The 27,827-nt window shown below is 43.7% G+C and overlaps 2 protein-coding genes across 8 annotated transcripts in view; one reads left to right on the top strand and one right to left on the bottom strand.

The window, feature by feature from the left end:
- The window catches only part of mcamb (melanoma cell adhesion molecule b), a 34,103-nt gene extending 31,470 nt beyond the window's left edge, over positions 1-2,633 (top strand). For 3 of the 4 annotated variants that reach the window (XM_028968729.1, XM_028968722.1, XM_028968706.1), the window contains 3 exons: positions 885-1,011; positions 1,111-1,213; positions 1,902-2,633. In XM_028968729.1, coding sequence (XP_028824562.1) covers positions 885-1,011; positions 1,111-1,213; positions 1,902-1,922 — 251 coding nt within the window. In that variant the 3' untranslated portion in view covers positions 1,923-2,633. Of the gene's footprint in view, positions 1-884; positions 1,012-1,110; positions 1,214-1,896 lie in introns of all 4 variants that reach the window. The other variant, XM_028968714.1, reaches the window with a different exon arrangement.
- Positions 2,634-4,092: 1,459 nt separating this feature from the next.
- Positions 4,093-27,556, bottom strand: cbl (Cbl proto-oncogene, E3 ubiquitin protein ligase). Of its 4 annotated transcripts, none has more exons than XR_003748879.1 (17): positions 26,946-27,092; positions 22,429-22,676; positions 18,151-18,297; positions 17,921-18,077; positions 16,270-16,391; positions 13,514-13,651; positions 12,802-12,889; positions 12,581-12,712; positions 12,279-12,500; positions 12,062-12,193; positions 11,246-11,596; positions 10,726-10,820; positions 10,495-10,653; positions 10,145-10,254; positions 7,664-7,843; positions 7,173-7,565; positions 4,093-6,941 (listed from the first exon to the last, which is right to left on the bottom strand). XR_003748879.1 is itself a non-coding variant. In XM_028970067.1 (17 exons), exons 1-17 carry the CDS (start codon positions 27,090-27,092, stop codon positions 6,931-6,933), a joined length of 2,664 nt encoding a protein of 887 aa, XP_028825900.1. In that variant the 3' UTR covers positions 4,093-6,930. The 4 variants fall into 4 exon arrangements, 3 of the variants coding, with proteins under 3 accessions (XP_028825900.1, XP_028825899.1, XP_028825901.1); XM_028970067.1 differs by having other exon boundaries at positions 7,341-7,565; XM_028970066.1 differs by lacking the exon at positions 4,093-6,941 and having other exon boundaries at positions 7,117-7,565; positions 26,946-27,556.
- Positions 27,557-27,827: the final 271 nt, after the last annotated feature.

Genomic DNA, 27,827 nt, shown 5'->3' with positions numbered 1-27,827 from the left:
TATAAAACAGGGGTGCTGGGGTTTCCATCTCACTCACCATCTATAAACTTCTGGTATTTTAACATGGCTATGCAATGTTGAACGACATTAAACAATTTAGAGGTCAAACATTTCTTTCAAAAGTGAAAGTCATTACAAGCCACCCAGTCCCAGTAACTCAACTAAAGTAAATCACACAAGTGAAGGCTGAGCGCTGAACCCCACCACATAACACAGCCTGTCTTAAAGGTGCATTTCACATCTGTTACCAACCGCAGCAAAATAAAACACAAGAAAATAACAAACAGAAACCCTGGCAAAAAAAAATGAGGTATAGACCGTACCGTGGGATACCTGTACTATAAAGCATTTATATAAAGTATTTTTTGCTATGTTTACATCATGCAGACAAGGAGCAGGCTATTTTTCTGGCTGTTTCTCCAGTTTAGCTACATGTATCAGCTTTGATCTGCTTCCTCTACCCTGCTCTTCTTGGACTCTGATGTCACTTGTAACCTCACGCTCAGAGATTTCAGATTAGTTTGTCCAGGCAGTTGCTGGAAGAGTATCACTCTGTGTTGTTTTGTGTTGTCAAATGGTTCGAAATGGTGAAATGAAATCCTTTCAGATCATCTCATCCACTGATTTGGCACAAATTTCCCTGCAAATGTTAATGGTTGTTCACAGTGCCCATTTGTAGGTAAACTTTTGCAAAAACAGTGGATATTTGGTGGGTTTGTGGCTTTCCAGGCATTAGCTTTGCATTACATTTCATTTTCAGCTTCACTTTCATTTTCTTTTCAGCTTCACTATTCCTACTTCGAAAAACTCATTCAGGGACCCAGGCCTTATTATGATTTGCTGTCTGCTGACGTGCACTTGCAACCCTTCCTGTGTTCTACCAGGGGGCAGTGGAGTGATCGTTGCTGTCCTCATCGTTTGCGTTCTACTGTTGGCCATCCTGGGCAGTGTCCTCTACTTCCTCTACAAGAAGGGCAAGATGCCATGTGGCCGATCAGGAAAGCAGGACCTGTAAGCGAACCATGGTTATGTGGCAATTCTCCGTTTTATAGTTACTGGAGGCCCATATTGGTTTGGTTTAGGGATGAATGTGATTGTGTACCATTTCAGAACAAAGAAGTCTAATAAGGATGCAATTGTCATGGAGATGAACTGCGAGGAGGCTGTGCTTCTACAGGGAGTCAATGGGGATAAAAAAACCCCCAACAATCAGGTAATTAGAGGAACTGCAACACGGATAAACAGATTAAAAGATGGTCTCACGCAAAAAGAATCTGTTTTAACACATTAACTCCTCAAGACCAGCAGGATTTTATTAACCCATTCAGAACCTGTAACACTTCTATCCCCAAGTGGTGAGTAGGACATGTCAACCACATGTGATTTTCCGGTTGGGTGTTTTAATCTCCAGAACAAAGTTACATGATATTCAAGCAGTCAGAGCTCTCAATGCACTCAATGCACTGCCATCAACTGCAACTGATAAAGTCAACAGCAATACACTTCCAGCCTTGTGCACCTGATAACATACTGACCATTTTGCACATTTCTGGTAATTTTTTCACATGTTTGTCTTGCCTTGTGTTCTGTTTGAAAGATCCAACATATCCACTTACAGGCATCCTACATGATGTTGTCCTGTTTGTCATACAGAAAAGTTTTACTTTTCTTTTATAGAGATTGTTATAGTATTTAAGTTCTAGTCTTAGTTAGTATAGTTTAGTTTAGTGTGTATATACATATATATTTTTCTCTCTTGTATGACTGAACTTTGGGGGGGCCTGTGTGAAAAATTATTTCAATAGACGGTATACTGTGTATACTGTTGTGCTGATAATAAACCAATCTTGAATCTTGAATGTTGAATCTCTATTTCATTCTTTCCTCCCTCTGGAGTGAAGTACACAGACGTCCAACTATGACATAACTGATCTGAGAACAGCACTAACGCCACCATGAAAGCCCAAGACCACACGACCCCTGTGACCCGCTCCACTTCAGGGAAGCGTCGTATGTCAAAATAGAAGAGCATTGGCTTGTTCTTTCATTAATGTATATATTACCAACTGTATATATTTAGCTATTTAAATATATATATGAATACATGAATGATTCAGTATTTAGAAATGTTATTACTATCCATGGTTTTGAGTTGTGTGTGACTGGGGTGTGAATCAAGGGTCTTTGTGTCTTCATCTGCTGTCCCTTCCTGTTTATTTGAGGTTATGGATCTGTAGCACATGTAGGTGAGGGGCTTTATTTCTCACCACAGCACCAGATTTCTTGGTTTGAATCACAGCCTGTGCACTGTACACCATTCAAGAACGTTTTTACTCCAGTATCCCCAAGATCAAAAAGATTTTAAAGCTCAGGACTACACCATTTTATATTCTTAAAATGAATATCCTTTCATCACCCCTAGAGGTAAAATTGTTTTGTGATTTTCCATATTTTTGTACTGTTTTATGAACTGCTGTTGCTCTGTTTAGTTGTTTTTTTGCACTGTTTTAAAGTACTGATGTAGTTGTAGTCCAGATTCCACTACTCGAAGTTTTGTATCCAACAAAGTATTATTTTTGGAGAGCCAATTTAAAAGCAATCTACACCCCAATAGAAATAAAAATCAAATCTTAGCTGTGTCTGTGGGATCATTTTTTCTTTGTCTCCTGCAGCACAGGTTGAATTTTACCATGCAGCAACTGATGGAAGAAAATGATCACTAGTGAAACATATAAAAAGTACAGACTGAACCACAGCTGTGCAGACAGACCCATACCCATTGTTTCTCACACACCATGCCCAGGAAGTTATAGAGGAACTAGATCTTTATCTTGGAGCTGAAAGATCGAAGAGATTCATGGTCCTGTGCTGCTGGTTTGACAGTCTACATGCCTCTCATGCCTACACTGGTGCCCTGTGTTTTCTGACTTAAACATCAACTATTGTTTGCTGTCAGCTTTAGAGTTTCCTTTACGATTTTGAAAGCATAACTGAATAAACACTTCAGCTTCAGTCATGCATCTCTCCTGTCGCTCTGTCTGTTGTATTTATTAATACAGCCAGTATAGGAGGCTCTGAACAATTCTGCATTTATTAGAAGCTGGACATATGAAGACCGTGTGCATTCAGGGTTTCACTTTTATCAGTTTCAGCCGCTTTATTCCCATTCTAATATTATTGCAAACCTTCACTGCAACCACCAAATTAAAGCAAAGCATGTGGCCATAAAATATTAATATATAATCTGTCCATTAGATCTAAGAGACTAAGGGATGACCTAATCCAGACACTCATTAAAGGCAATAGGAGGTGATATTTGTATAAGGAGGCTCAACGAAATCTAAATTCTCAAATTTACTCACCATCTAATTTTGTACTGATGTATTGCGTATTTTCTGTTAATCCAATAAATTTAATTTCACTGCTGAAATACTGTTGTTTCCATAAAGCATGACATATATTAAAAAGAAAGTTGCTACTTTGAAAGCTCATCCAATGATTTAAAAAAAATATTTCCCCCCAAAATCAATAGGGTTCCTAAACTTCATATGGCTGAATTGTATCTTTATTCCACACTGTTTTTGTTTCATAATCCAGTGGTTTACTGGCTTTTTCAGGCATACATTCGAGAACAAAGGTTTTCTTGTAATTCACAGTGATCACCTACCATCCTCCTTTATGAACGGAAAAAACATTTTCCCACAACTGTTCGAGGTCATTCCAAAGTTACATACTGTAATTACTATAATAAAAATGTATATCAATCCCTTCTGTTCCCTGACCATATGGTCCATGTTTATTTCTTACATAATTGGAGCACATGGTCCATTTATAAGTTAATTATGTCTTACCTGCCAGACAGTCACCAGTAACTTCTGCCAATGAAGTAGAATCTCTCGTCCTTCTGATATGTAATGTGAAAGTGATTGTCATTTAGAAACACTGCACACAACAACCTTGGCGGATGGGGGTTCGAAATGACAACTTTCTGATTACGGGGCCGCTTCCTTAACCGCTAGGCCACCACTGCCCCTGCAGCTAAAGATAATTCATCTTTATCCGATCGTAAAAAGTAGACAAGCAACAGTTATATTTATTAAAAATTTCTTTAATAACAGATGTATAAATTCCAAAATTAAAATGAATTTATGTTTTCTTTTCCTGGGTTGTTGTACATCTTGAACAATTAATAAATAACATTAGTCTTTATTTCTTGACACATGAACAATAAAAACAGGGGAGGGGCACGCTGCTCTTTGCAAATTTGTACTCTGCAGATGAAACCAATGGTTCTTTTCATTACGCAACTACAACAAGCTGTCCAACGTACAATCTTCATATCAGGCATGCTCGGAGAAAAGCAAGTCCAACATTTTACAGTTCGGAGCGGTGAAGAGTCGTTCGAGTTGAATGGCGATGTTCACATGCTGCTCTCAGAGGGAAAGTGGGACCTTCTCTGTCTCTAGAACGGAATCTGCTCCTTGAAGCGGCCCTTAGGCTCCAGTTGACTAAAGCAGTGAGGGAGGGTTAAAGTGGACCACTGGTCCCGGAGACTGAGGCGAGTCAATTACAGCCAAACTTGGAACAAACAGCAGATCCTCATCACACAGAAGCGTTGGAAAACCCTGACTGGAGAGACCTACTGCTGTGTGACTGAAGCATGCACACACACACACACACACACACACACAGTGAACATGGCACAGACAACACAGGGCAGTATGGGTAACATAAGATGTAAGGCTGAAGATGAACGCTTCCTCTGGGAGCCCATGTGGCAGAAAGATTGATCCTGACCAGAAGGGGGTGCTACTGACTACTGTGTGTGTTCTGTATTCCAAAAGATCCTTGAAAAACATTGTTTTATTTATAAAGCCCAAAGACCCCCATGCTGGTGGTCATGCTGCACTGAGGCAGGCTGAGACCTGGTGGATGCAGGAGCTACACGACCCCACCCACGTACCGCATCAGACCCTAACGTACCATGGTTGGCTGAGCTCCGGCGCCCTCTCGTGGTGAAACAGAACCACACAAAGAATCCCTCCTGCTTTAGTCCAGTAGGGGGTTGAGAAGGTTCAACCATTCATTCAGTAGAAGGAAAAAAAGGCCATCATTTGAAATATCACGCAACACAATGAGCTACACATATACACATATGGCACTGCTCACAGTTTTACTCACATACGTAAACAAAAAGGAAACAAACAGGAATGCAAATCCAACAAAACCATCAGCACTTCCACAGTCTACTTAGATAAGTAAATTTATACACTTGGGTTTTAAAGTGACAGCATCAAAAGCACAAGTCGGCATATTGTGCAGAAAAGAAACAAAACCAGAACAAAAAAAAATGATTAAAGATAACAGTTCTAATCTGAATCCACAGAGCCTCCAGTTCAGATGAAGTAGCTAAAATACACATTTTCTTTAAATGACAAAAAAAAAAAAAATCTGATGACATTTCAGTACAGAATAAAAAATATAATTATATATATATTATATATATATATACACAGAGTAAACTTATGTGTACCTAAAGGATATTGACCATAGAGGTACCAGTACCTAGAGAGTAAAAGACAGTTCAAGAGTCTGAGGCCGTGCAGTTTCTTCAAATCATGGGCCGTTGGTGGTGGGCAGAAGACAGACATGGCGTGGAGAACGGGAGTGTTCCTGAGTCCACACAGATTGGGCAGGTGGCGCATCTACAGGAGTAGCCTTGGAGCTGCCAATACTGATCACTTCTGCTCAGTGCGTGCTTGAACGCTAACGAAACGCCTTTCATGACCGCCTTCCGACTTCTTTCCTCGCTGTGATTAATGCAGTTCCCTTTGTTCGACACCTTGAGCTCTCCAGAGGGAAACCATGTGGTATTATTTTACGAGGTAACTTTACTAATGCAATGAGCTACATAATAAACAGAAGAGTTCAGAGGGTCAAACCAGGAAATACATGAATCGTGACAAGAAAGCGCCTGCCGTTGAAATGCATCTCATTAACAGACAGCCCTGACATTAATGCCACAGGGGCTTTCTACAAAACAGTTAACAATGACCTGTGTCCTCTACTGACGAGAAGCAATCCAAATTACCACCACTTGTGGCATCAGCTGGCCTGTACCAAGTGTACCATGTTTGACCTGGAATTCCCATCAGCCGTACAGCGATCAGCGTAGGAAAGACTATTCTGGAATGGCACAAGCTTAATCATTTCAAGTATGCTACATAAAAAAGATGATACTGTCACTTTAAAACATGTTAAACACGTTAATTCACAAATGTACACTTAAGGCTTAATCATTTAGCACTAATATTAGCAGCAGTAAAGCACTTCTGAATTAATAATAATAATAATAATAATTAATAATACAAAGTTTCACTAAGATGAACACCTTCAGAAACAGGAGAAGTTAAACGTTCAGCCAACACTTTTCTCTTTTCGCTCTCGCTCTCCACACAGCCACGCTCCATAAACGATAGACGCACTGGTTTTCATTGTGTGTTGATAAAGCCATTATAGAATATAGAACTCAATGACACATTCACGACATTCATGTGGACAATCTGCGGCTGGCAGCAAGTGACTATCGGCATCACCCAACAAGGCACTGAGGCCCCAGGCCAGTCGACTACCCAGCATGCATCCTGCTCCCAACTAAATTCACACATGATGCCAATGCTAACAAATGGGTGAAACACAGGGGCCAAGCTGCCAGTGGAGTGCCAGTCCACATCAGCACACATACGACCTTCATAGCATGGGGGTGATGCTCATCAAATCACATCCAACCAAACCCCAGTGAAGGCAACTGCTGACATCTGTGCAGATTTGTCTCTTGAGAGACGATCCTACATGACCAGTGCACAGCCTTTTCCTGTTCATATGCAGGGTTTAAGGGGTGGTGGTGTGATGGTGGGGTTTAAACTCATTTCAGAAGCCCCCTTAATTAAGGAAAAAGAAAAAAATATTACTAAAAACCCAACAGTCATTAGCAAAACAGGCAGATTAATCCTAAATGTGTGTGTGTATATATATTAACTATATTTAATTCATATATTAAATTACTATAAAGACACACAAACACCTTGTTTCAGAAATGCTGACAAAAAAAAAAAAAAAAAAAAAAAAACCTTCCATGTCCGGTAATACTTCTGAGTACAAAACACACTCACACTCTCATGCATACAGAACATGAAGTGGAGTTGAGCTGAAGGCTGGTAACAACTGTCGTCGAGGAAGTGGGTGGTGGCTCGCTGGGCTGAGTCCATTGCGATGTGTTGGTGCATGTGGGCGGAGCTATGTGAGGATGTGCGCTGTGGAGGGGATGGACACAAACTCACGCAGGATGTTCTTGGCCATCTCTATGTTGTTTTGCGCAATCATCAACGCTTTCTGGATGTCCTGGTAGGAGTAGCCCTGACTCATGAGCAGCTCTATCTCGCTGCTGATGGCAGTGGGGGGCGGGGCCACAGCATGGGGAACAGGGCTGACGCGTCGTTCTGTGCTGATGCGACGGGGCAGCGGTTTGGGGGGCCGCTCCGGAGCCTCAGCGGACTCCGAGAAGGCTGTAAAGAGAGGAGAGGAGCGGAGCGGGTGAGGGGACAGTACCTGGAGACCTGGCTTGTGGCACTGGAGTACCTGGGTTACCACAGCGGAGACTCACCAACGTCACTATCCACTGATCCGCGGCTAAAAGATGAGGCGCCACCGACCAACTCGGCAAGCGGGCGGCGTGACAAGCAGGGCAGAGGTGGCTTGGGGAAGTCATATCCGTTCTCTTCGTCCTCAGGACCTTCAGCACGTGGGCCATTGGAGGTGGCAAGGGGAGGCAGCTCAGAGTAATCTGGGTTGGAGAGAGAGCAAGTTTAGCTCACAGAATTAATCTAAACATCCGCAACAATGCTAATAACTTAACGTAATTACCAAAGGGTGTTTTTAAAAGATCAATTGTGCTCAAAATGATCTTGAAATCTAAGCATCCTCTGGCAATGTGGTCTTGGATTCTGCCATATGAAGCCATATTTAAAAATAAATGATCCAAATTCCAAATGAAAATACTATAACAAGGTTTAAAGAATTTTGGATTTCGTACATTTTAACTGTCAGCAGCCATCTGATCCCTCTGCCCCTGTAAGAGACAGACACCCTGCTTCTCTTTATTTTCTAAAACGGGTTCCAGAGTAGGGCTGCACGATATTGGAAAAATATGCAATATTGTTGTTGAATATAGGAATAACGATATTTCTTGCGATATTACATTTCCCTAGAGCAAAGCTTTTTAAATTATTGTTATTATTTGTTATAAAAAATAATAATGTATATATGTAATGATCATCCTAAAATAAAACAGGTAATATATATTCATCTGATCTAATTAAATCTAATTCAGGCTAAAAAGAAACAATATGTCAAGGAAGATGCAAATATTTAGACTTCAAAACGTTATGAATGACTTAAAACCCTCAGCAGATATTCTGATTTCTGGTTTGCTGTTACCATAGACCTGCCAACACAATAATTGCTTTCAAAAGACTACTTTTTATTTACATGTAACCATACAGTCATCAAGAGTGTCTTAAAACAAGAGCATCTTTTAAACAAAATATTTCCTTGCCTGTTTTTATATATATATAAAATATTATTAAACAAAAATGAAATAGGAAAAAACACATTGCCAACATCCACATAAATAAAAGTAATATTAACATTACATGGCCCAGTCTAGCCAATAGCATTATATCACCTACTTGTGCGGCGGGTATAAAGATAGTAAGGGCCCATCTGATTGGTCAAATTTGGACACACAAATGCTTGGCACATAAATGAATGCTGCATGCGAAATCGCATACTGGAGGAGACGCAGGAATCCCACATTTTCTACCTCCGAGGGTGGCTGGTCACTCCATGCAATGTACTCGATAATTGCCCGTGTTATTTTCAAAGCAGGTGGATTGTCTCTGGACATTTTCTCCCGTCTTGCACTCAGCGCCTGTGATTAACCCCTTACACGCCGCTTAAACACAGACATTTCTCAGACTGTGGTATCGGTCCCCGATACCGGGGAAAATGTGGTATTTGTATCGGTGCATCCCTACTATGAATTCGGATATACTACTCGCCTCGCATACTGTTTTTCACATACAATATATTGTGTGGCGGCAGGTGAGACACGTGCTGACGGGACGGGCGCGTGCCCGGGGACTGCAAATAGTTAACCATGTTATGGCTGGTCACAATAGTATATAGTATGAGATTTCGGATGCAGCATAAATGTAATTTATCGCAACTCTTTGCGATACAGATATCGCGTATATACTTATATCGCGATAACGGTAATTTTTCTATATATCGTGTAGCCCAATTCCAGAGTGAATTTGTCTTTTACAGCTTATTTTGTGAAATTAGCCCCACCATCCAACCTGACCTATAACCCTGAATACATCAAACAGTTCACAGAGGTGAAGCGAAATGTGTGTCTTGAAATCGCACGAGAACTTTCTCTGTAGATTGGTCAGATATATTGCAGCAGGAAAAACAAAAGTAAATACAAGAAGCAGATCTGCAGGTGCGGACTGTGTGTCTGAAATTGGAGGGATGTGATGGAAGTAAATTTATGTGGACCGCAGGATTTTGGTTTAGCAATTCACTTTGAAATAGGTCCAGAAATGTCCAATGATTGGAAATTAACTCGTGGGGCAGGCTTGGGGCATGAATGTCATGTCCTGCATTGTTGTGCCTCCACCCACGCGGCCGCTTTCACACTGTTGTAACTGGAGCTGAGCCGGAAGTGCAACTCGCACACAGGCGCGAGAGAAGGAGAAAAAAAAAAAAAAAAACAGGCATGGCGTGCACTAGCAGAGGAGCCAAGACCAAAGTTAAAAAAGGACAGTCGAGCGACACGAAGTGGTAATTGCAGCAAAACCACAAGTGTATATCAAAAATGCTTTTGAACAGACCTACCATCGCACTTAAACACAAGAAAGTAGCACTGTTTTCTTTACTCATATAACAAGTACCAAAAGTGAACCAAAACCGTAGCCCAAAAACCAAGGTATTCACTGTGCCACTCCACCCCATGATAAAAATCCCTATGAATAAAACTAAAGCTGCCACTATTTGTTAAAGATCTCGGCTAATGCAGTACCTGAGTCCCTGGCCTGTTGAGACAGTGAGGTTGTAAGGGTATGACTCTGTATGTTGTACATGGCCTCATACATCTGGGGTCCTTCTGAGTCCATGTCAGTGAGTGGAGCCCTGGGGATAAAGATGGAGGACAGTACAGCACTAATCATGACAGAGAACCCACTGCAGGGATCCTACACGAAGCAGGGACATTCATGGTCAGACGTTCACTCGCACTCTTCAAGGACATGAATGTCATGTCCTGCATATGTTTGTATTCAATTTGGATTTCCAAAGAGATGTTATAAGAACTTGTATTGTTATATCATAATATACATCAAGTGGAGGCCTGAACCACCACCGGTAGTTTACCTGGAAGGGAGTGTGCTGGGCTGCAGGAGTCGTGGCACCGCCTCCCCTAATGAGCCAACCATGGAGGGCAGGACAGGACGTGAGGAAGGGGTCATGTAGTCCGATTCCTCATCACTGTCGCCTCCCTCTTCTCCAGACGGTTTCACTCGTGGAAGTGGCCTGTTGGCACAAACAGGCATGATTCTCATGCTCCCCACCGCTCTTCTCCTGCAACTCAGATGCTCTACTCACCTGGCTGCGAGTGCATAGATGGCGTTGGCTGAGGCAGATGACTTGACTTTCGGGTTGTCATACTCTTGGCTGCCCAATGCTGAAACCCCACAACTCTAAAATGACAAAGCAATGGCAGGTCAGCCTGGATGTCTCAGCCAATCACAGAGCTGTTCTGAGTTTGAGTACAAGGTAAGAGAAGAGAAGAAGCCCCTAGAAGTCACAAGAAATGAAAATTAAAAAAATACTAACAAATGATATTACGAAGCTGAGCTCCTGAAAAAGGCTGTGGTCTTCCAAATGAATTTTGACTAATAAGCCAAGCCCCTTAGCTTGTGGTTAACACTGTAAGGTCTGCACTTTAGATCTCTATACCACCGCAACATTGATGCACTAGTAATATTATTCTAATTATTTTGCGAGCTCCCAGCTTACGTCTCTCCTACTGAAACTAGATTTCAGCGTCTCTAGCTATAAGCTCTGTGATGTTGCTGTTTGTTTGTAAAATTAAGCTCTAGTTCTGCAGTTCATCCATTCTCACCAACTGATGGTCCGAACTCATGGAGTTGCTATTTGCTCGTTCATCGAGGGTTGATGGCAGTGCCAGTGGTAGTGAGTGGCGATTGGACAGTTCCCGACTGCAGCCCCCAGTGCTGGGCTGCGGGGTGGGGGCTTTGGGCACTGGCCGTATGTTCCAGTCAGCCATGCCGCGACTGGGCGGAGCTGGAGGAAACTTGTCACGCTGCAGGTCTCCGGGGGTGCTGGGAAGAGGCCGCCGTTGCATCCTGCTCTCCTGGCCGATGGGGAGAGGACGGTCTGGTGGAGGAGGAGGGGGCAGGTCCCTCAGCGCCGGGGGCAACGGTAGAGGCTTGTCCTTATGATTATAAGGAGCCTGCAAAAATGCAGCATTTGATAAATTCAGCAAACATCCCATAAAAAAATGCACTATACGTTACAGTTACATAAATAAAAACTAAAAAAAAATTGTAATCATAATGCAGAGGGTTACTGCGCATTATTCAATGTTTTAATACTTGGAACGTCAGCCTAGGTGACATGGGCCTAGGCACAAGGAAATTTCGTCCCTTGATAATGTGAGTCAGCTTTGAGCATCTATCCCAGTGCAAATTAGGACATTTTAGGCCTCACCTTAATCCTCTTTTTTTTTTTTTTTATACAAACCAAAATCCCAGGGAAATCTGGTGAAACATACAATCACCTGCGCAACATGTCACCCAAATTCCAGGATCAAAACCCACTCCTCACCACCATGTCTGTACGTCTGTTTATAAGTCACTCTCGATAAAGGAACCTGTGATAAACTGTAAAAGGCTGTATGAGGAAAAGTTGAATATACCTTAGATGTAGCCCCAGGACTGGAGGCCCCTGGAGGATTAGATGGCCGCTGATGCAGCAGATCGAGGCGTGGGGGGACGGGAGGCAGTGAGGCCTGGGGGGGTGCAGAAAGGGGAGAAGGTGGTCGTTCCACCTGAAACAGAGATAGGCTGTGAGAAAAAGAGCAAGACGCACTTCCGTTTGTGTATGTGTGTGCTTTTGTCAGCTGACCCGCTAACCTTAGAACAGGCCAGCTTGCTCATCATGAGTTGCGGATCCTCCAGGCGGTCGTCATCATCATCATCATAGCAGGGTGAAGGAGCACCCTCTGCCCCATATGCACTCCGACAGCCACCATATGAGCCCCCGCTGTTGTCCTTCGGGTCAAAGGGGTCGACCACGATGGGTTCAGTGCCTTTAATCTCACAGCGACAGAATGGACAGCCCTGTCCCTCTGACTCCTGCAGGAGAATAAATAATCATGATTAATCACCAGGTAACAGGGCGAGGGGCACTGAGAATTGCATGCTGGGAGATTTACCTGCCAGGCTGTCAGGCAGGAGGTGCACATGAGGTGTCCACATGGTTCGATCTTCACATCCTTGTCATTCTCTGCACAGATCTTACACAGTTGAAAAGTAGAACCCATCTCACAGTAAAGCTCATACTGCTCCTGTTGTACAGAAGAAGAAGGGAAAAGAGAGTAAGGTGGGGTCCTGAAAACAAAATGGTTCCAGTCAGAATCAAATCAGGGACTCAAACCTGAGTGACTTTGATATGATCTTGTGGCGAGGGCTCACAAAGTCCAGTGAGGTCCGGGTTCTGCGTCCGGCCATCGGGAAACAGGTAGCTGAGGGGCAACACTGAGTGCGTTAGCATGATATGCTGCTGAGACAACATATTTTCGGAATATATTGTGGTGTTGCATGCTGCTTCACTGCCTATACTTTTTATCCAGTCATTTTTTAAATGTAAAAGAATTCGATAAAGTGTCTTGAATTAAATGAAAACATAATTAAAAACTCAACAGAGATTGCATTGCATAGACAATGCTTCTAAAACTGTGGTTATGTGCAAAGGGGGAAAGAAATGCTTTACCTACATACAGTAAGGTTTCATAATAAATGTCACAAAATAACATTGCTTTTAATTTTTATTAAAAAAAAAATAATAACTAAGTTTTTTTATGATGTGCACAACGTGACCTACACCCTGACTCTTCATAAAATATCTACAAATAACCAAATTCTGATTTAACTGAAGACAGGTCAGACAACAGGTTCTGTAATATTGTGATAAAATGGGTCCCTGGAATGAAAGTATGAGGACCACAGCTTAAGAATATACTGGGCATGATGATAATGCTGTGTAACCGTAATAAAGGTTTTAGACTTTCCCACCATAGCAGTCAAACCTGTGCCATTTAAACTCATGTGACTGAAGAAGTGTGACTCGATAAGTTGGAGGGACTCACAATCCTTCTCTGAACCCATCAATGAGGGCCTGGAACAGTGGCTTGTTGTGGGGGATGGTCTGCAGAATGTTGCCATCCGCTGTGACATAGCCAATGGCCCACTGCCCCAACCGGGTACAGCTCAGCCTGAAGATGTAGCTGTTAACACACACACACACAAAAACACATTACAATGAATACAGCTAAAGATATGTTTGATTATAAAAATATATTAGTGTAATATGCATGGGTGCATGTGTGTCTGTCTGTCAGTCAGTCAGTGTTCAATTGAGTGAGGCCGCCCCTGCAGATGGGGTGACCCCCCCCCAAGTGACATCAGCGCTCCACAATGCCCTCATTGAGGTGAGGTACCATGCTGTACAGCGTTTGTGTTTGGTTGTAACACAAAAGTGTCCATGGGTGAGTGGCAACTGTGTGCTCTGAAATCATGATATGGTGGGGTGGGGTCACTGCATGGGCGAGGCACAATGAATTGATTGCTGGCGTCAGATCGAAGGTGGGAATGCTGCACCACAAACACAGAATGGGTGTGGTAGGACCAAACTGAATTCCATATAAAAGCAAAAGCCGGCATGGTACGAGGCAGTATTATGAAGACGTATTATGGGTGCAACTTGCAACCGGATTACTTAATCTCTAAAGAAACAGTTAAATCCAAAAAAGAATGTGCACCGCTAGAGCACGATTAAATATGCAAAGTCCTTATACAGCTTTGGCACCATGTCATTAAAGCCCCTGGCCAGTTATTTTAGACAAATGTGACCAGGCAGAGGGACTTATGGGCACTGGGACGACAAAAAATGGACATCTTCCCCAAAGTGTCAACCTGCAAGGAATATCATGAGAATATCAAGAGATGGGGCAGGATGTGTTGGTACATCGCCTCCACCATTCAACACAGACATGTGTCTGAAGGATGTAAAGAAGAACAGATGGCGATGCAGTGAAGAACACGTCTGAACAAATCTTCTGATAGGAAAAAACACACACACACACACACACACACACACACACACACACACACACACACACACACACACACACACACACACACACACACACACACACACAGGAATATAGAATGTTGAGAAGGAAACTACTGCAGACCACTTTAAAAGCAGTCAGGATATATTTAGTATTTAGCAAAGTGACCATATAGGCAGAATTTAGCTCTCACCAGTATGTGACCTTGTGAGGTCTACTTGAATCTCATTAGCAGAAGATGGAAAGTTGTGTGCAAGCTTAGGCAGTATCAAATTATTGCCTGCGTCAAGCAAATAAATCTATGAAGGAGATCACTGAAATAACTAAAAAGAAAAGAACTCTGCAACACACTATTAAAAGCTGGAAGAATAGGGAGTAATCTTCAATGACCACGATAGAGGATCCACTTAGACATTTGGCCTAGTCACACTGTCAGCTTAAGCTTTGACTTTCTTCAAGACAATCCACAAGTTCTTGTTTGCATAATGTGCCTGAATTTTTCCCAGGAGCACCAAGTTGGTCTCTGGAGGCAGGGACTTGATTTTTGGTTGTTCCAGTTGGTTGGTATGTTCCAATAAAACAAACAAACAAATAAATAAATAAATAAAAAATAAATAAAACAAATCAGATAACTACACAATGCCTTTAACGATGACGCTTTACATTCAATTGCAAGGAAAAAAATTACTCTGGCCAAGGGTTGTCAAAAATAGATAGATGTCAGATATTTAGCACCGGTATCGATACTTAAAATTCCAGATTTCAGGTGGGATGCATTAATCGGCAAGCAGATTTGATACCTGCTGGGATATGCAGTATCCCCCAGTATTTTAGACAATACACACAAATCTTACAAATCTTTTATAGAGTGGTTGAGTTTAATATGTATATGAACTAATAGCAATTGCATTTGTAAAGAAACTATTTTGTAATATTAGTATTATTAAAATGGAATAACAAAACTGTACTACAGTGGGGCAAAATGTATGGAATAAATTCTTTAAAAATCCAGATTCTATCTCTCACAATATAAGTGTACCTATGGTGAAAGTTACAGCCCTCTCTCATCTTTTAAAGTGGAACAACTTCCACAATCATTGCCTGCCAAATACTTTTTTGCCCCACTGTACGTCTGCTGGCTATATTGGGCTTGCATTTTAATATTATTATAATACAAAATAGTTATATAATATAATTGCTATTAACCCCGCTATAAGAGAGTCATAAGTGTGTCTATTGTCTGAAATACTGGCGGATGCAAATCTCAGCAGGTGTCAAATTCTGCTTGCTGATTAATGCACAGCCCCAATAATTTTGTATAGAATGTTTTTATAGTCCAACTGAGTTATCAGTTTGTCTGTTAGGCTACTCTGACCTGCCAGTGATTATTTAATCAGTGTATCAGGCATATTGTCTGAAATACTGGGTGATGCACCTCTCAGCTTGTACAAAATTTGGGGCAGTTGGACAGAATAAAGTGCGCAGTGTAATACATTCATAAATGTGCATATTACAAACAGAGGCATTTCAACCCAATCAGCATGCTTTTTATTTATTTTATGTAGTCCTCAAACAATCCTATTGCTGTAGTAACCAGTTTCTGCTGTAGTAGCGCCACTATGAATTCTTCAGCAAGGTGCATGCATGCAATGGGTGTACTACTTTGGACTGAAATTGTGACATTGCACAAGACAAATCGAAAACGGTGCATGTTTGCTGGAATCAAAGCTAAAGGTATGACCACAAAATATTAGACATTTTTTTGGCATTACCTGCCGGGCTTGTGGATAAATTTCTGGAGACGGGCCTTGACCTCATCATAGGTGAGGAACGCCATATATCCTGGGTGGGTCACTGCCAGGCTGTTCCAGTTACGCAGCAGAGATGACCAGGGCTGCAGGAAACACATAAACACAGTTTTGCAGACATTTGAAACGCTTACCTGTGCAATTTTCTCTCATTTCAATGAAATTCGAAGCAAATTATTATCATAACCCAGACATTCAAAGTTCAGTTTATATATGTTATACTGAATAGCGTATCAGCCTAAACTATTCATTCAACGCACCGCGTTTTAACTTTTGGTACTGGTTTTAGACCATATTGGTATAATATAAACATTATTTTACTGAAGTGTTGCACAATTGTTTTACACCATTATAATGTGGAAGTTCATTTTAACAAGCGAGACTAGTTTTTTGTGTCCCGTGCATCATACGTTTTCAAACTGCTTCTATGGCTTTTTGTCGTTACTTTATATTGAACTACCCAGCAGTAAGGCATGACAAGAACACTCGTTCATAGTTCTGAGCACTAGTTATGGAGATAAAGTAACTTGTGTTATCAAAATGTCCCATGCCTCACACAGACAATCGTCCTTTTGCTGGTACGTACAGGTTCCTCTTTCCTAAGGTTAACCAGTGTCGATAAGTGCAGTCACGCGCATGTCAGCCATGACTAGAATACACAAGAGCACACGGATGCAGAATCAGTTACACAGTCAATCACTTCTGCTTTTTTATAGAAATGTAAAGGTTTGTCCATATTTGGGGATATGTGCTTTACAGGTAGAGTGCCAGCCTCCAAATCAGAACTTCAGATTGCCCAGAGCAAAAACACAAATTTGCAAATGTGTGTTCATATCTACTGCAGTCTTCAAGGGAAGTATGACAGCTATTTATTTACAGTGGACACTGATCATAATGCACTTGGAGTAGGGATTGTAATGAATTATGTAATTTATGTCAGTTTAATTAGAAACTGCAGATCCTCAACTGATCCCAGACCCATTAAAATAAAAAATGTATACCATCTTCTACTAAGACTGCAAGATGAGGTTCTTGAATGCACTTTTTCTGACCACTGACTGACATTCATATTCTGCAGATATTACATACCACAAAAAGGTGTGTAATCAAAGCAAATAAATCAATACTTTTAGAAACAAATGCATAATCAGGGGTGATTAGACTGAGCAAAGGGCTCTGGAAAGTGGACCACCAGAATCATCATTCCCCCCAACAGAGCGACCTTGAGCACAAGAGCATGCACACACACACACTGAGTAAACACCACGGCTATTCCTGTCCACCAGCTCCACTGCCATATAAAGAGCGGGTAGAACCTCATCAACGCAACCACTTCCTGCCGGTTATCATCTTAGATCATCTCCAGTTTGACCGTTAGTACTGAATTTGTCTACAACAAATTTGAATTTGTAAAGCCACAACTTTCAGAAATAACTCAACATTCAAATACACGCAAACAAATTATTAGCTACATTCTTCACTGTGAAGATAAGGACACAAAAAATATATATATATATATACACACACACACACACACACACACACACATATATATATATATATATAAAAACCACACACACACACACACACACACAAAAGTCATTTCTTCGGTTACCTGGAAGAGCCTGGTGAAAATGTCGAACTCAAATACAGAGATGTAGTCATTGCAGGTGAGGTCGATGGTGGATTTCAGGGCCATGGCTTCCAAGCCTGAGCTGATTGGGTGGAATTCATGCAGCGCTTGGCGGAAGGCCTTCCAAGGCACAATAGTTCTGTGGAATCAGCAAAGAAATTAAGCATTCTCTTCACCCTCCCCCTGTGATCAACTCAACCACACCCACTCACTTGTCTCCAAAAGACCTCCTCCAGAACTCAGCAGCATCGGCTTTGGTTATCCGGAAGTTGTCTCCTTGGAACAGGCCATTGGGAAAGATGGCCTTCAGCTCAGCCAGCATGTGACTGAAGATGAGTGACAGCTTGGTCAAGTTCCGCCTGGCACGGGGAAGAGAAAGTAGACAGAAGTTGAATCATGATTCAAACTGTGAAACAGGTCACCTTGAGAAACGAAGAAACTAGGGCTGCAGAATTTGTCTGAATCTGCATTACATATGATTTAATTACAATTAGCAGATAAAAATCTATTTATTATTATTATGGATCAGCATGTTTTCCATTGACATATTTGTATATATTTAGTAAAATGGGTCAAAACTGAATTAATTCAGGTAACTATTCCATGTTTAGAGACTAAGAGTGGGCAATATAAAATCTATAGTTCCTAATACCATTATAATGTACTTATTACAGTTCTGGCATGTAATACATGTACAAAGACAACACAAACTTGAGAAGCAGGAGCACTAGCTGACTGGGGGAACACTGTAGATGGGGTGGGGGTGGAGAATTTTTCTGATTCCTCGGTCCCCGTGCACGCGAGCGCAGCCAGGCTGTGGCTGGCGAGTGGGGTGGTGTTGGGGTGGAGTGAAAAGAAAGCCATGATTTACTGGAGCTCACAGAGGGGGATTTGTGCTGATCAGCCAAGCTGAGGAATTGACATTCACAAGAGACCACGAGAGCCACGGAGTTACTACAGCTGTCCCGCCGTGCCAGAGGGAGGCCGGTGGTGCGTTCGAATGACGCTGGCTCTCAGAGTTCCTCCTTAGACTGTCCGGCCCGTCCAGCGCACCCACCCAACCCCCTCGCATGAAACATGGTCAGGTCTCAGTTCCTGCTGAGGATGTAGCTACAGCTAACAATCTGTCTCGTTCACTACTTTCTTCTACTGAGTATTCTATTACCATTCTGGGACCCGCCTAGGGGTCAAATAGGGAAAGAAAGAAAAAAGAAGAATGGCTGGTGTCGAAGACCGAGGCACTGCTGCCACCTGCCACATGCCTCCCCAAGTACCTCCGTCACCCCACAGCAGCACACATCGATCCTCTTCCCTCCGACCCGCATCCTTTGTTGCATGATTACAGTAGGGAAACAATCTCCTGGTCTGTTGTGGCACTGAATGAAAGCCGAACAGTAGTCTCTGGTGGTGACTACTGGCACACGTCACTGTGTTATTTGTGTTATTCTGTTTCTGGCGTAAAATGTCATCACGATGCTCTTTTATTGGTTTAATTGTGCTAGAAGGTTGTAACTACTTCCCTGAATCACTAAACCCCTAACACTATGATATAAAAATCACTTTGGAAGCCCTCAACACACCCCGAAGCTGCACTCGCTATAGAGAGACGGGTGAAGCGGCCTTTCCTTCTTCCTCTTTTGTGTGGAAAAAAGATGATCCTATCCACATCTTTGTAAAACGCTTATAATTAAAAGACAATAATACGTTTATTTACACTTTTAACAAAATACACTTTTAAATACACTGCCTCGCCCTTCTGAACTGTTGCCTTGGTGACAGCAGGCTTGTGTCAGCACTCCAATCCTCTCTTCACCTCACCTCTGACCTGCAGCTGCTGCTGCTCCCTTCCTGTTTCCTGTTTTGTGTGGAATTAAAAAAAGGGAAAGAGAGGACAGACAAACAGCACTGTGCAGGTGGGAGAAGGGGGCCACCAAGCAGCAGCAGCGCAAAACGAATAAACCGCCCTATAAAACAGGCCAGGCAACATGCATCAGCTCTGCTGTAATATCTTGCCAATTTGGTTTAGAAGCCAAAGTGAAGTGATTCGGTGAGTGAACTTTGACTCCTGGGGGACGTTGTAAACTCTGTGTTAAGCGTTTCTTGATCTGTGGCTAATTGTAAACTGAAGGTCACTGTGTGTGTACATATGGGTTCGTTAAAAACAGTCCATCACTGTGTCTGTTCTGCTATTTCCTGCCCAGAGCGATGCAGCACCGCACGAAATCAGAGAATTCGAGAGAAGTGAGGTTAAGGCTGAGTGTGGCAACTCTGCCTCGTCGCATCAGTTCATGCCGCAAACAGTTCTAATCGTACGCAATTCTCCCTACAGCTAAAAGCCATCCCGTGCAGACCTGTCACAGCGTGATGAAATGGGGAGATGGACTAAACAAACTGTTGTCAGGGCCAGGATCTCCTCTTGTGAACCAGAGAGTGAGATCTCATGCAATAGGCCAACTACTGGCACTGCACGGAGCTTATACAAGACAATGCGGCAGCAGGTTTTCATGCCGGGTCAAAGGTCAAGCAAATGAACGCACAGACACAGCAACAATGCTGGGCATTGTGCAGTAGGAAACGTTCGTCACTTATCACTGTCTAATGCAAAGCCCTGTTATTCATTCACTGCGGGCAGGGCAGCGTGAGGGCGGCGGAGGAGACCAGCTTCCGGCTTTCTAATTCTGGTGCGTCCCTCCCTCCGCCCAACACAGCAGAGGCAGGGCCTGTCTGGATTGGGAACATGTCCCCCTCAATAGACTGTTACCGCAGAAGAAATGTTTAATTCTCATTGTAATTTGTGCGTTTTAAGTAACTGTTCGGGTAAGGTGTTTTGCATATTATCTTTTTTTAGATAATATGCAAAATGCCCAGTGGTGTGAAAGCGTTTTGTTACATCAGAAAGGGGGACGGATTAGTCCCACGGATGAATTGTTTTTCCTACAGTCCCAGGATTTCAGATGTCCCACGAGGGTTACATTTACAGCATTCATCGAACTCCTTTATCCTGAGAGACTTACAATCAGTAGTTACAGTCCCCATGGAGACACTCAGGGTTAAGTGTCTTGCTCAGGGACACAATGGTAGTAAGCGAGGTTTGAACCTTTGACTTGGTGATCATCTGGTTCACACACGCAAGTGTGTTACCCACTAGGCTAATACCACCCTCCCACTGCAACACAGTCTACTAAACGTGAAATACTAATAAGAAAAAATGATGTCCCTGACCTAACCTCCAACCATCTCCAGCCCCACGTCGCAGTTATTCTGCTGCTAACACAGCCTTGCCGAACAGATACAGGAAGTGAGTGCTTACAGGAAGTGAGCTATGTGAACGCAATAGAAGTCTGGTAGGGCGCTTTGCGCATCATGGGTCGCTGTTTAGTCTTGGTGACTGTAACCTGCTCATCACCATGGCAGCGGGTGACAGGCCTCAGGGCGTGTGGGTGGGGTCTGATGCGGTCGAGCGCAAACACTTCGTAGTAAAAGTAGGCGTGTGCGGCAAAGAAACGGCCGCCCCAGCTGTGAGACCACCGTCTACCCCCCACCCCCCGGGGAGCATTCTTGACTTCACCTCACACCCCCAAACTGATCTAATCTCTAAAGCCTGACAGGACGTAACAGATCTTCACAACCGCTAGAGCTCCAGATGCTCCGCCACCGCACCTCATACACAGCAGACACAGACTGGATCCCAGGCACGAAGCCCTGAGTAGGTGGAGTTACACACATGATTGAAAAAGTACCAGGCTTGTTTTCACAGATTCGCCAGTGGTCCAGTCTTCTAGCATCACAATGAAGTAATTGTTTTGACATTGTGAAGCACAGCACACGATGCACCCACAAAATGCGTCCTCTACAATTAACCATCACCCTTGGGGAGCAGTGGGCAGCCATGACAGGTGCCCGGGTAGCAGTGTGTGCTCAAGGGAACCTCAGTGGCACCATGGTGGATCAGGATTTGAACCCGCAACCTTTCAGTTACAAGTCTACTTCCTTACCCGCTATGCTGCAACCGCCCCATATTCCGGTCCTTCTCAAAGTCTCTGTAAAAAAAAAAAAATGGTTCCGTGTCTAACTCAATACCAAAACCTCACCTTGAAATAGACTAATGCTGAATCTGCTTTTTACTTATTTCTACTTATTATACTGCATGATGAGTGACCCAGAGTTATACTCATCACCATATTCGTTGCAAGGTAAACAGGGTAAATGAAAGATCTCACTCTTGAAATAAATTTGTGTCTAGTATTGAGTCATATGTACCGACATGCACTGCCTCAGCAAAACGTCCTCACTTTCATGACTGAAATATGACTCCTGTCTTAGCAAGGCCATTTGGAAACGAGACAGAAGCAGAAATTTGCATGGTAAGACATGGGTCTCAGCGGATTTTTGCGCAAGAGTCCAGCTTCTGCTTTCGCCTCCCACGCAGTGCACAGGACCAAGAAACAGACTACAACACTTCACCCCCAAACCTCGCTAGCTGGTCTCACCTCGGCTGCGAGTTCTCCTCGTACATTCGCTCCTTGCCCTCCTTGAAGAGGCTGATGGTCTGCTTGGTCTTCTTGGTCAGGTTTTCCATGAAGACGCGGAAGTACTCGTTGTCGCCCAGCGTCTCCATCTTGCCCTCGTAGCGGGACAGGATTGTCCGCAGGTGCTGGTAGGTGTCCGGGAGCAGATCCAGGATGTAGGGAGGGCTGTTCTTCAGGGCCAGCTTTGGATTCTGGCACAGGCGCACCACCTGCGGGAGAGAAACAGGCCAGCGCAGATGCAGTCAGCAAAACTGAAAATTATATCAAAAACATGAGTAGCTTGTACACAGACACACAAACACACTATGGACAGAGGGGACAGTGAGCAGGGGATTCTGGGATAATAAACAATAGTACAGACGTGTATGTACAAGACGTAACAATCTGTAACTAATAAACGAGCCCAATCTAATGAAATCTGCCAACCCCGTCAAAGTTAAACCACAACTTTATCAAGTAACGAGTAACTGAGGTATTCTGACCAAACGCAACAGGGTGATGATCAAGTTTCCACTTCCCCTTTCAGGGCACAAGAATAAATAAGTGCACTCAAACACAGCTACATGTGCAATGGTGTTTAACCCAAGTTGCCATTCTAGTGCTACAGGCAATTAAACTTGTCCCTAAAATTGTACATTTACAGCATTTTGTAAGTGCCCTTCTCCAGACTCTTACAATCAAAAGTTCCGGGGACTGTCCCCCTGGAGACACTCAGGGTTAAGTGTCTTGCTCAAAGTGGGGTTTGTGGACTTCTGGTTCATAGATGTGCTACTGCCTAGTGGGTCAGACCAATATTTCAGACCAATATTTCAGGCCAGCATTAAGCACCAAATGGTGTTTTGGAGAATGGATTATACCTGGACGTTTGTAAATTTGTAAAACAACTTCTGGACTCATATATGGAACATTTGCACATCTTCACGCCTTTACAAATATTTCTGTATAAGCATTGAAGTCAATTGCACGCTTTCACCCTACTCGTTACACATAATTTATGTTTAAAAACATACATTTGTAATATTTGTTTAGATTTCCATATTTGTAACACTTAAATATTTGCAATATTGGTAATCTTGAGGTCAATAGCAGTCGCACAAGCACATGACTGTACGTGACAAATAAAATTAGAATTTGAAAATAGCCACAGCATGGCTATTTTCCCCCAGCAGGGGCAAACTTTGGCCCAGACTACGAGCGACGGATTTAAAGCGTGATTAGAAGGACGGGCCAGTTCACAGATCTGTAAAATCTCATATATATCTAATAAAATGAGCAGGATAAACTGTTAAAAAAATGTGTAAAAATAAGTTTGAGCAGAGTATGCTGGGATTGCATGTGTCTGCTGATGTCACTGAGAGTGCCGCCGTGCCACCTTCCTGCTTACTGCACACTTACTGACATGGCTGCTGTAGTGGCGATAAGCATGCAGCAGAGTTATCAGCACACACAGACACCAAATAATATGATACACACCAATCAGCCATAACTTTAGGACTACATAATACAGAGCGCCAAAAAAGCCCCTACAGTGCTACTGTCGAAAGAGGGCAGTGGCATCAGGAAATACAGTTACCAAGATGGGGAGTTCCTAGACACTGCTGGGCAGTGATGGCCTAGCGGTGGCCCAGTGGTGGTAGTAGCCTAGTGGGTAACACACTCGCCTATGAACCAGAAGACCCAGGTTCAAATCCCACTTACTACCATTGTGTCCCTGAGCAAGACACTTAACCCTAAGTTGCTCCAGGGGGACTGTCCCTGTAACTACTGATTGTAAGTTGGATAAGGGCATCTGATAAATGCTGTAAATGTATAAAAAGCGTATAAATGTATAAAAAGGTTCGAATCCCAATCCACCAAGGTGCCACTGAGCAAAGCACCGTCCCAGGGCGATTGTCATGGCTGCACATTTTGTTGTGTGCACGCGTGCTGTGCTGCAGTGTATCACAATGACAATCACTTCACGTTCAGAGAGGAAAGTAACATCCACATCCGGTTGTGAGGCTCATACGCCCATTGTTGGAGTGCTCGGTGGTGGACATGGGTCAAAGGTCAACGTCCACCAGTCTGCAGCTACACAAACTGTCATGTACTGCATATTCTACCAGAATGCAAATGAACTTTTTCCAGAAACAAGAGTGCCTGTCCGGTCGATACAGAATAAAATCAGCAGCATCAGCAGGCAGTGGTGGTCTAGTGGTAATCAGAAGGTTTCGAATCCCTGGTTCGAATCCCGACCCACCAAAGTACCACTGAGCAAAACACCGTCCCCACACACCTTTCATGGCTGCCCACTGCTCAACAAGGGTGAAAAAAAGCAGAGGACACATTTTGTTGTGTCACCGAGTGCTGTGCTGCAGTGTTTCACAACTTTCACTTTCAATATGCATAGAGTGTTATGTTGGGCTCAATATCACAAAATGTAAAGCTCAGCCCAGTTTTCCATTCCTCTGTGAAATGATTCAATCGCCGCATCAGGCAGGTGAATGCACAAATCCACTAGCTTTGATATGTAATGAGATATCTAATGTGTGTGTGTGTTTGGGGGGTGGGACGGTTCCTGCTTTATGAACCACTTTCTCTGGTTCCTCCCTCTGCTGCAGAAGATCGAGAAAATTCAGGTGTGTGTGTGTATATATATATATATATATAAATTTAAGGAACATCAATTTCTGAAAAGGAACAGCCTTTTCTATGCTGCATGCAACATGCCTGGAAACATGTCCAGCTCAGGCCACAGTTGAACATGGCGTCTAGAAGAAAGCGGCGGAGATGGCCAAATTATCAATGCAAACCTTCAAAGTCACAGCCCCTCACAAGCTGGAAGGAGTTCGGAACTCATCCACGTTTCCAAATTTTATTTACAGACAGGTTGGGTCATCATGACTCTCAAAATCATGACAGATGTAAATCAGACAGATGTGACTGATATGAAAGGACAAATGAGCAACAACTAGACAGATTTAGTTCAATAATTACAGTCAGGAGGTACAGAGACAGTCCCCAATGGAGACACTCAGGGTTAAGTGCCTTGCTCAGGGACACAATGGCAGTAAGTGGGGTTTGAACCTGTGACTTTGTGATAATCAGGAGAGTGTGTGTCTCGCTTCAGTCCAGACTCTATAAATCATCCGACTCTATATAATCATTTACGGCGAAAGCTTGAAATCCTCTGTTGGTCTAGCCGGGACGAGTGGCGATTCGTTTGGGGAAAATTGAATTCCGCTGTACAGACTTGTCTAGGCTGTGGTCAGATCAGCGCCGGGTTTGATCGAACACGTCCAGTGAGGCATCCAGGTACTGTGCACTCATCAATACTAATTATCTTAAACTCTCATTAAACGCCCCATCGGACTTTAATTACCGGACCGGCTCCTTAGGCTGCCAATGAAACGCTGCTTGTGCTCAACCCCACATTAGCAAACAGACGCTTCCGGTTTTCTTACGGCCACCAAACATCACAACTTGAGCTGGCGAACGACAACTGAATGGAAAGATTTCCCTCAACAAGGGAACAGGTTTTACTGTGAAACTTCTAGAAAGTGCCGACAGTGGAGGTTACGCAGGAAGAGGTCAAGAACAAGGAGCCCAGGACCTCAGACCAAGACTTCGCTTCGGAAGAGGAAGGCTCTTCATGCACAGTAACTCGATTTGAGAAGAGATCCGAGCTGAAAAGGGGGAAACACAACTGACTGAAAGCCACTTCTGCTTCCTCATCCGCCAAAGGGGGGAAAAAAAAAAAAAAAAAAAAAGAGGGTGAGAAATTCGATGAAAACCGATTCAGCAAAAATCTTCTGTAAATGTTTTTTTTTTTTTTTTTTAACCTTTTAATTGAAATGCTTGAGTCATAAACAGCACAAGGCCAACAGGCAAACTAGCAGGAGCAATTACGAGCAAGTCTTTGCACCCAAACGGGTCTTGGTGCAAACCAGCCGGCTTAGTTGACAGGAAATGGCGAGATCAGCGGCGTGTGAGTGTGCGCGGGGGGTTTACACGAATTACACTGGGCTCTGCTTGAGCGTGAAGGTGATTAAAATAAAGTTAACAGGACCTCAGCGACGGCGCTGAAAAAGGAAGTGGAGTGCAGATGCTTGTGGCTGGGGTGGTGCCCTCAGCTCAAACTCTTTTGCACTTTAATCTCGGTTCAGCGCATATGTTTTGTTAAAGCTCTAGTAAAAAAATAAAAAAAGGTGCAATAAAGATGATATTTTGAAGAATTAATAAGGTGTTTTAAATAGTGTCTGGCAAACAGAAATATCGTTTTTTTTGCAGTGTTCTGTCATTATTTAAGGATCATTTTCATTCACGTTAATTCAACGGCTCTCGGTGGGACCGTACTGGGAGCTCTGGTTCCAGGCCTGCGTGCCCGTTCCTGACCTCCTTCCAGGAGCTGCCTAATAACAACCTAATCGTTTGAATTGAAACAAAAATGAATAATGATTCATGAAACGTGCAGGCCGTCCAGCTCGGCCTCCACCCACCTTGTCCATGAGTTTCCAGCATTTCTCCACCGTCTTCTTGTCCACGGCCCCGGGCTGGTGGTGCGAGTGGTGGAGGTGGTGCTGGTGCTGGAAGGCGTCCTTCATCATGTTAATGATCCCCGTTTTCTTGCTCACATTCCCTGCCATATTCTGACTGCCGCGCTCTGGGTGGGAGGGGGTCGAGGCCGAACACCCCCCGTTGAGGACAGCGCCCGTCGGGGGGGGGGGGAGAGGAGCTCTACCGGGACCGGGCTCCCATCCACCCGCGCTTCACGCCGCGGCCCGATTTATCTTCTTTTTATTTATATTGTTTTTGTCCGCCGGGAAGCGTGTGCCGCTTCACCCCCAGCTTCCTGACGCTGGAGATCCGCGTCCCTCTGCGTCCCTCGGACGGGAAGTCCTGCGTCAGCCGCCGCCGAGAAAGCGTGGCGCTGCGAGGCCCGGATGAACGCTCCCGGCTGCAGCCAGGCCGCGCATCTGCAGACGTTACCGAAGGGGAAATGAGAAGAACGCGTCCATTACAGCGAATAAACACCCCCGTCTTCTTCTTCTTCTTCTTCTGCTCCTGCAGCTGCTCCCCCTCCCGTGTTCGCGGCCCTAGCGTTTCCTGTTCGTCCCCTTCCGCTTCGAGCGGCAGACAGGCCCCGCCCCCCACGCAGCCTCTTCCTGTGGCCCCGCCCCCCACGCAGCCTCCGCCCGTGGCCACGCGTTCTGCAGGCCACCGTAGAACATCGTTTAAAAACGACGTCTTTAATAGATGACAGAAGATTCTTTCCTCCGCCCCCTGTTATGTTGTAATTATGTCTCATTCTGGTGATATTCCTAAAAACAGGACAATACCAGCAGCACTGCACCGCTAGTTCTTTAAAAGTAGCAACGCTT

Source organism: Denticeps clupeoides, chromosome 2, assembly GCF_900700375.1.
Source record: "Denticeps clupeoides chromosome 2, fDenClu1.1, whole genome shotgun sequence".
Classification (NCBI taxonomy): Eukaryota; Metazoa; Chordata; class Actinopteri; order Clupeiformes; family Denticipitidae; genus Denticeps; species Denticeps clupeoides.
The sequence above is the reverse complement of the archived record's forward strand: the minus strand, read 5'-3'. Positions and strand labels throughout refer to the sequence as shown.

Excerpts from the sequence above, each read along its gene's own strand:
- cbl (XM_028970066.1), bottom strand. The coding sequence starts at position 27,092 with ATGGCAGGGAATGTGAGCAAGAAAACGGGGATCATTAACATGATGAAG. Across the intron at positions 13,652-16,269 it reads TTTATCCACAAGCCCGGCAG|CTACATCTTCAGGCTGAGCT; the intron begins GTAATGCCAAAA and ends GTGTGTTAACAG. Across the intron at positions 12,194-12,278 it reads GCAAGCTGGCCTGTTCTAAG|GTGGAACGACCACCTTCTCC; the intron begins GTTAGCGGGTCA and ends TCTCTGTTTCAG.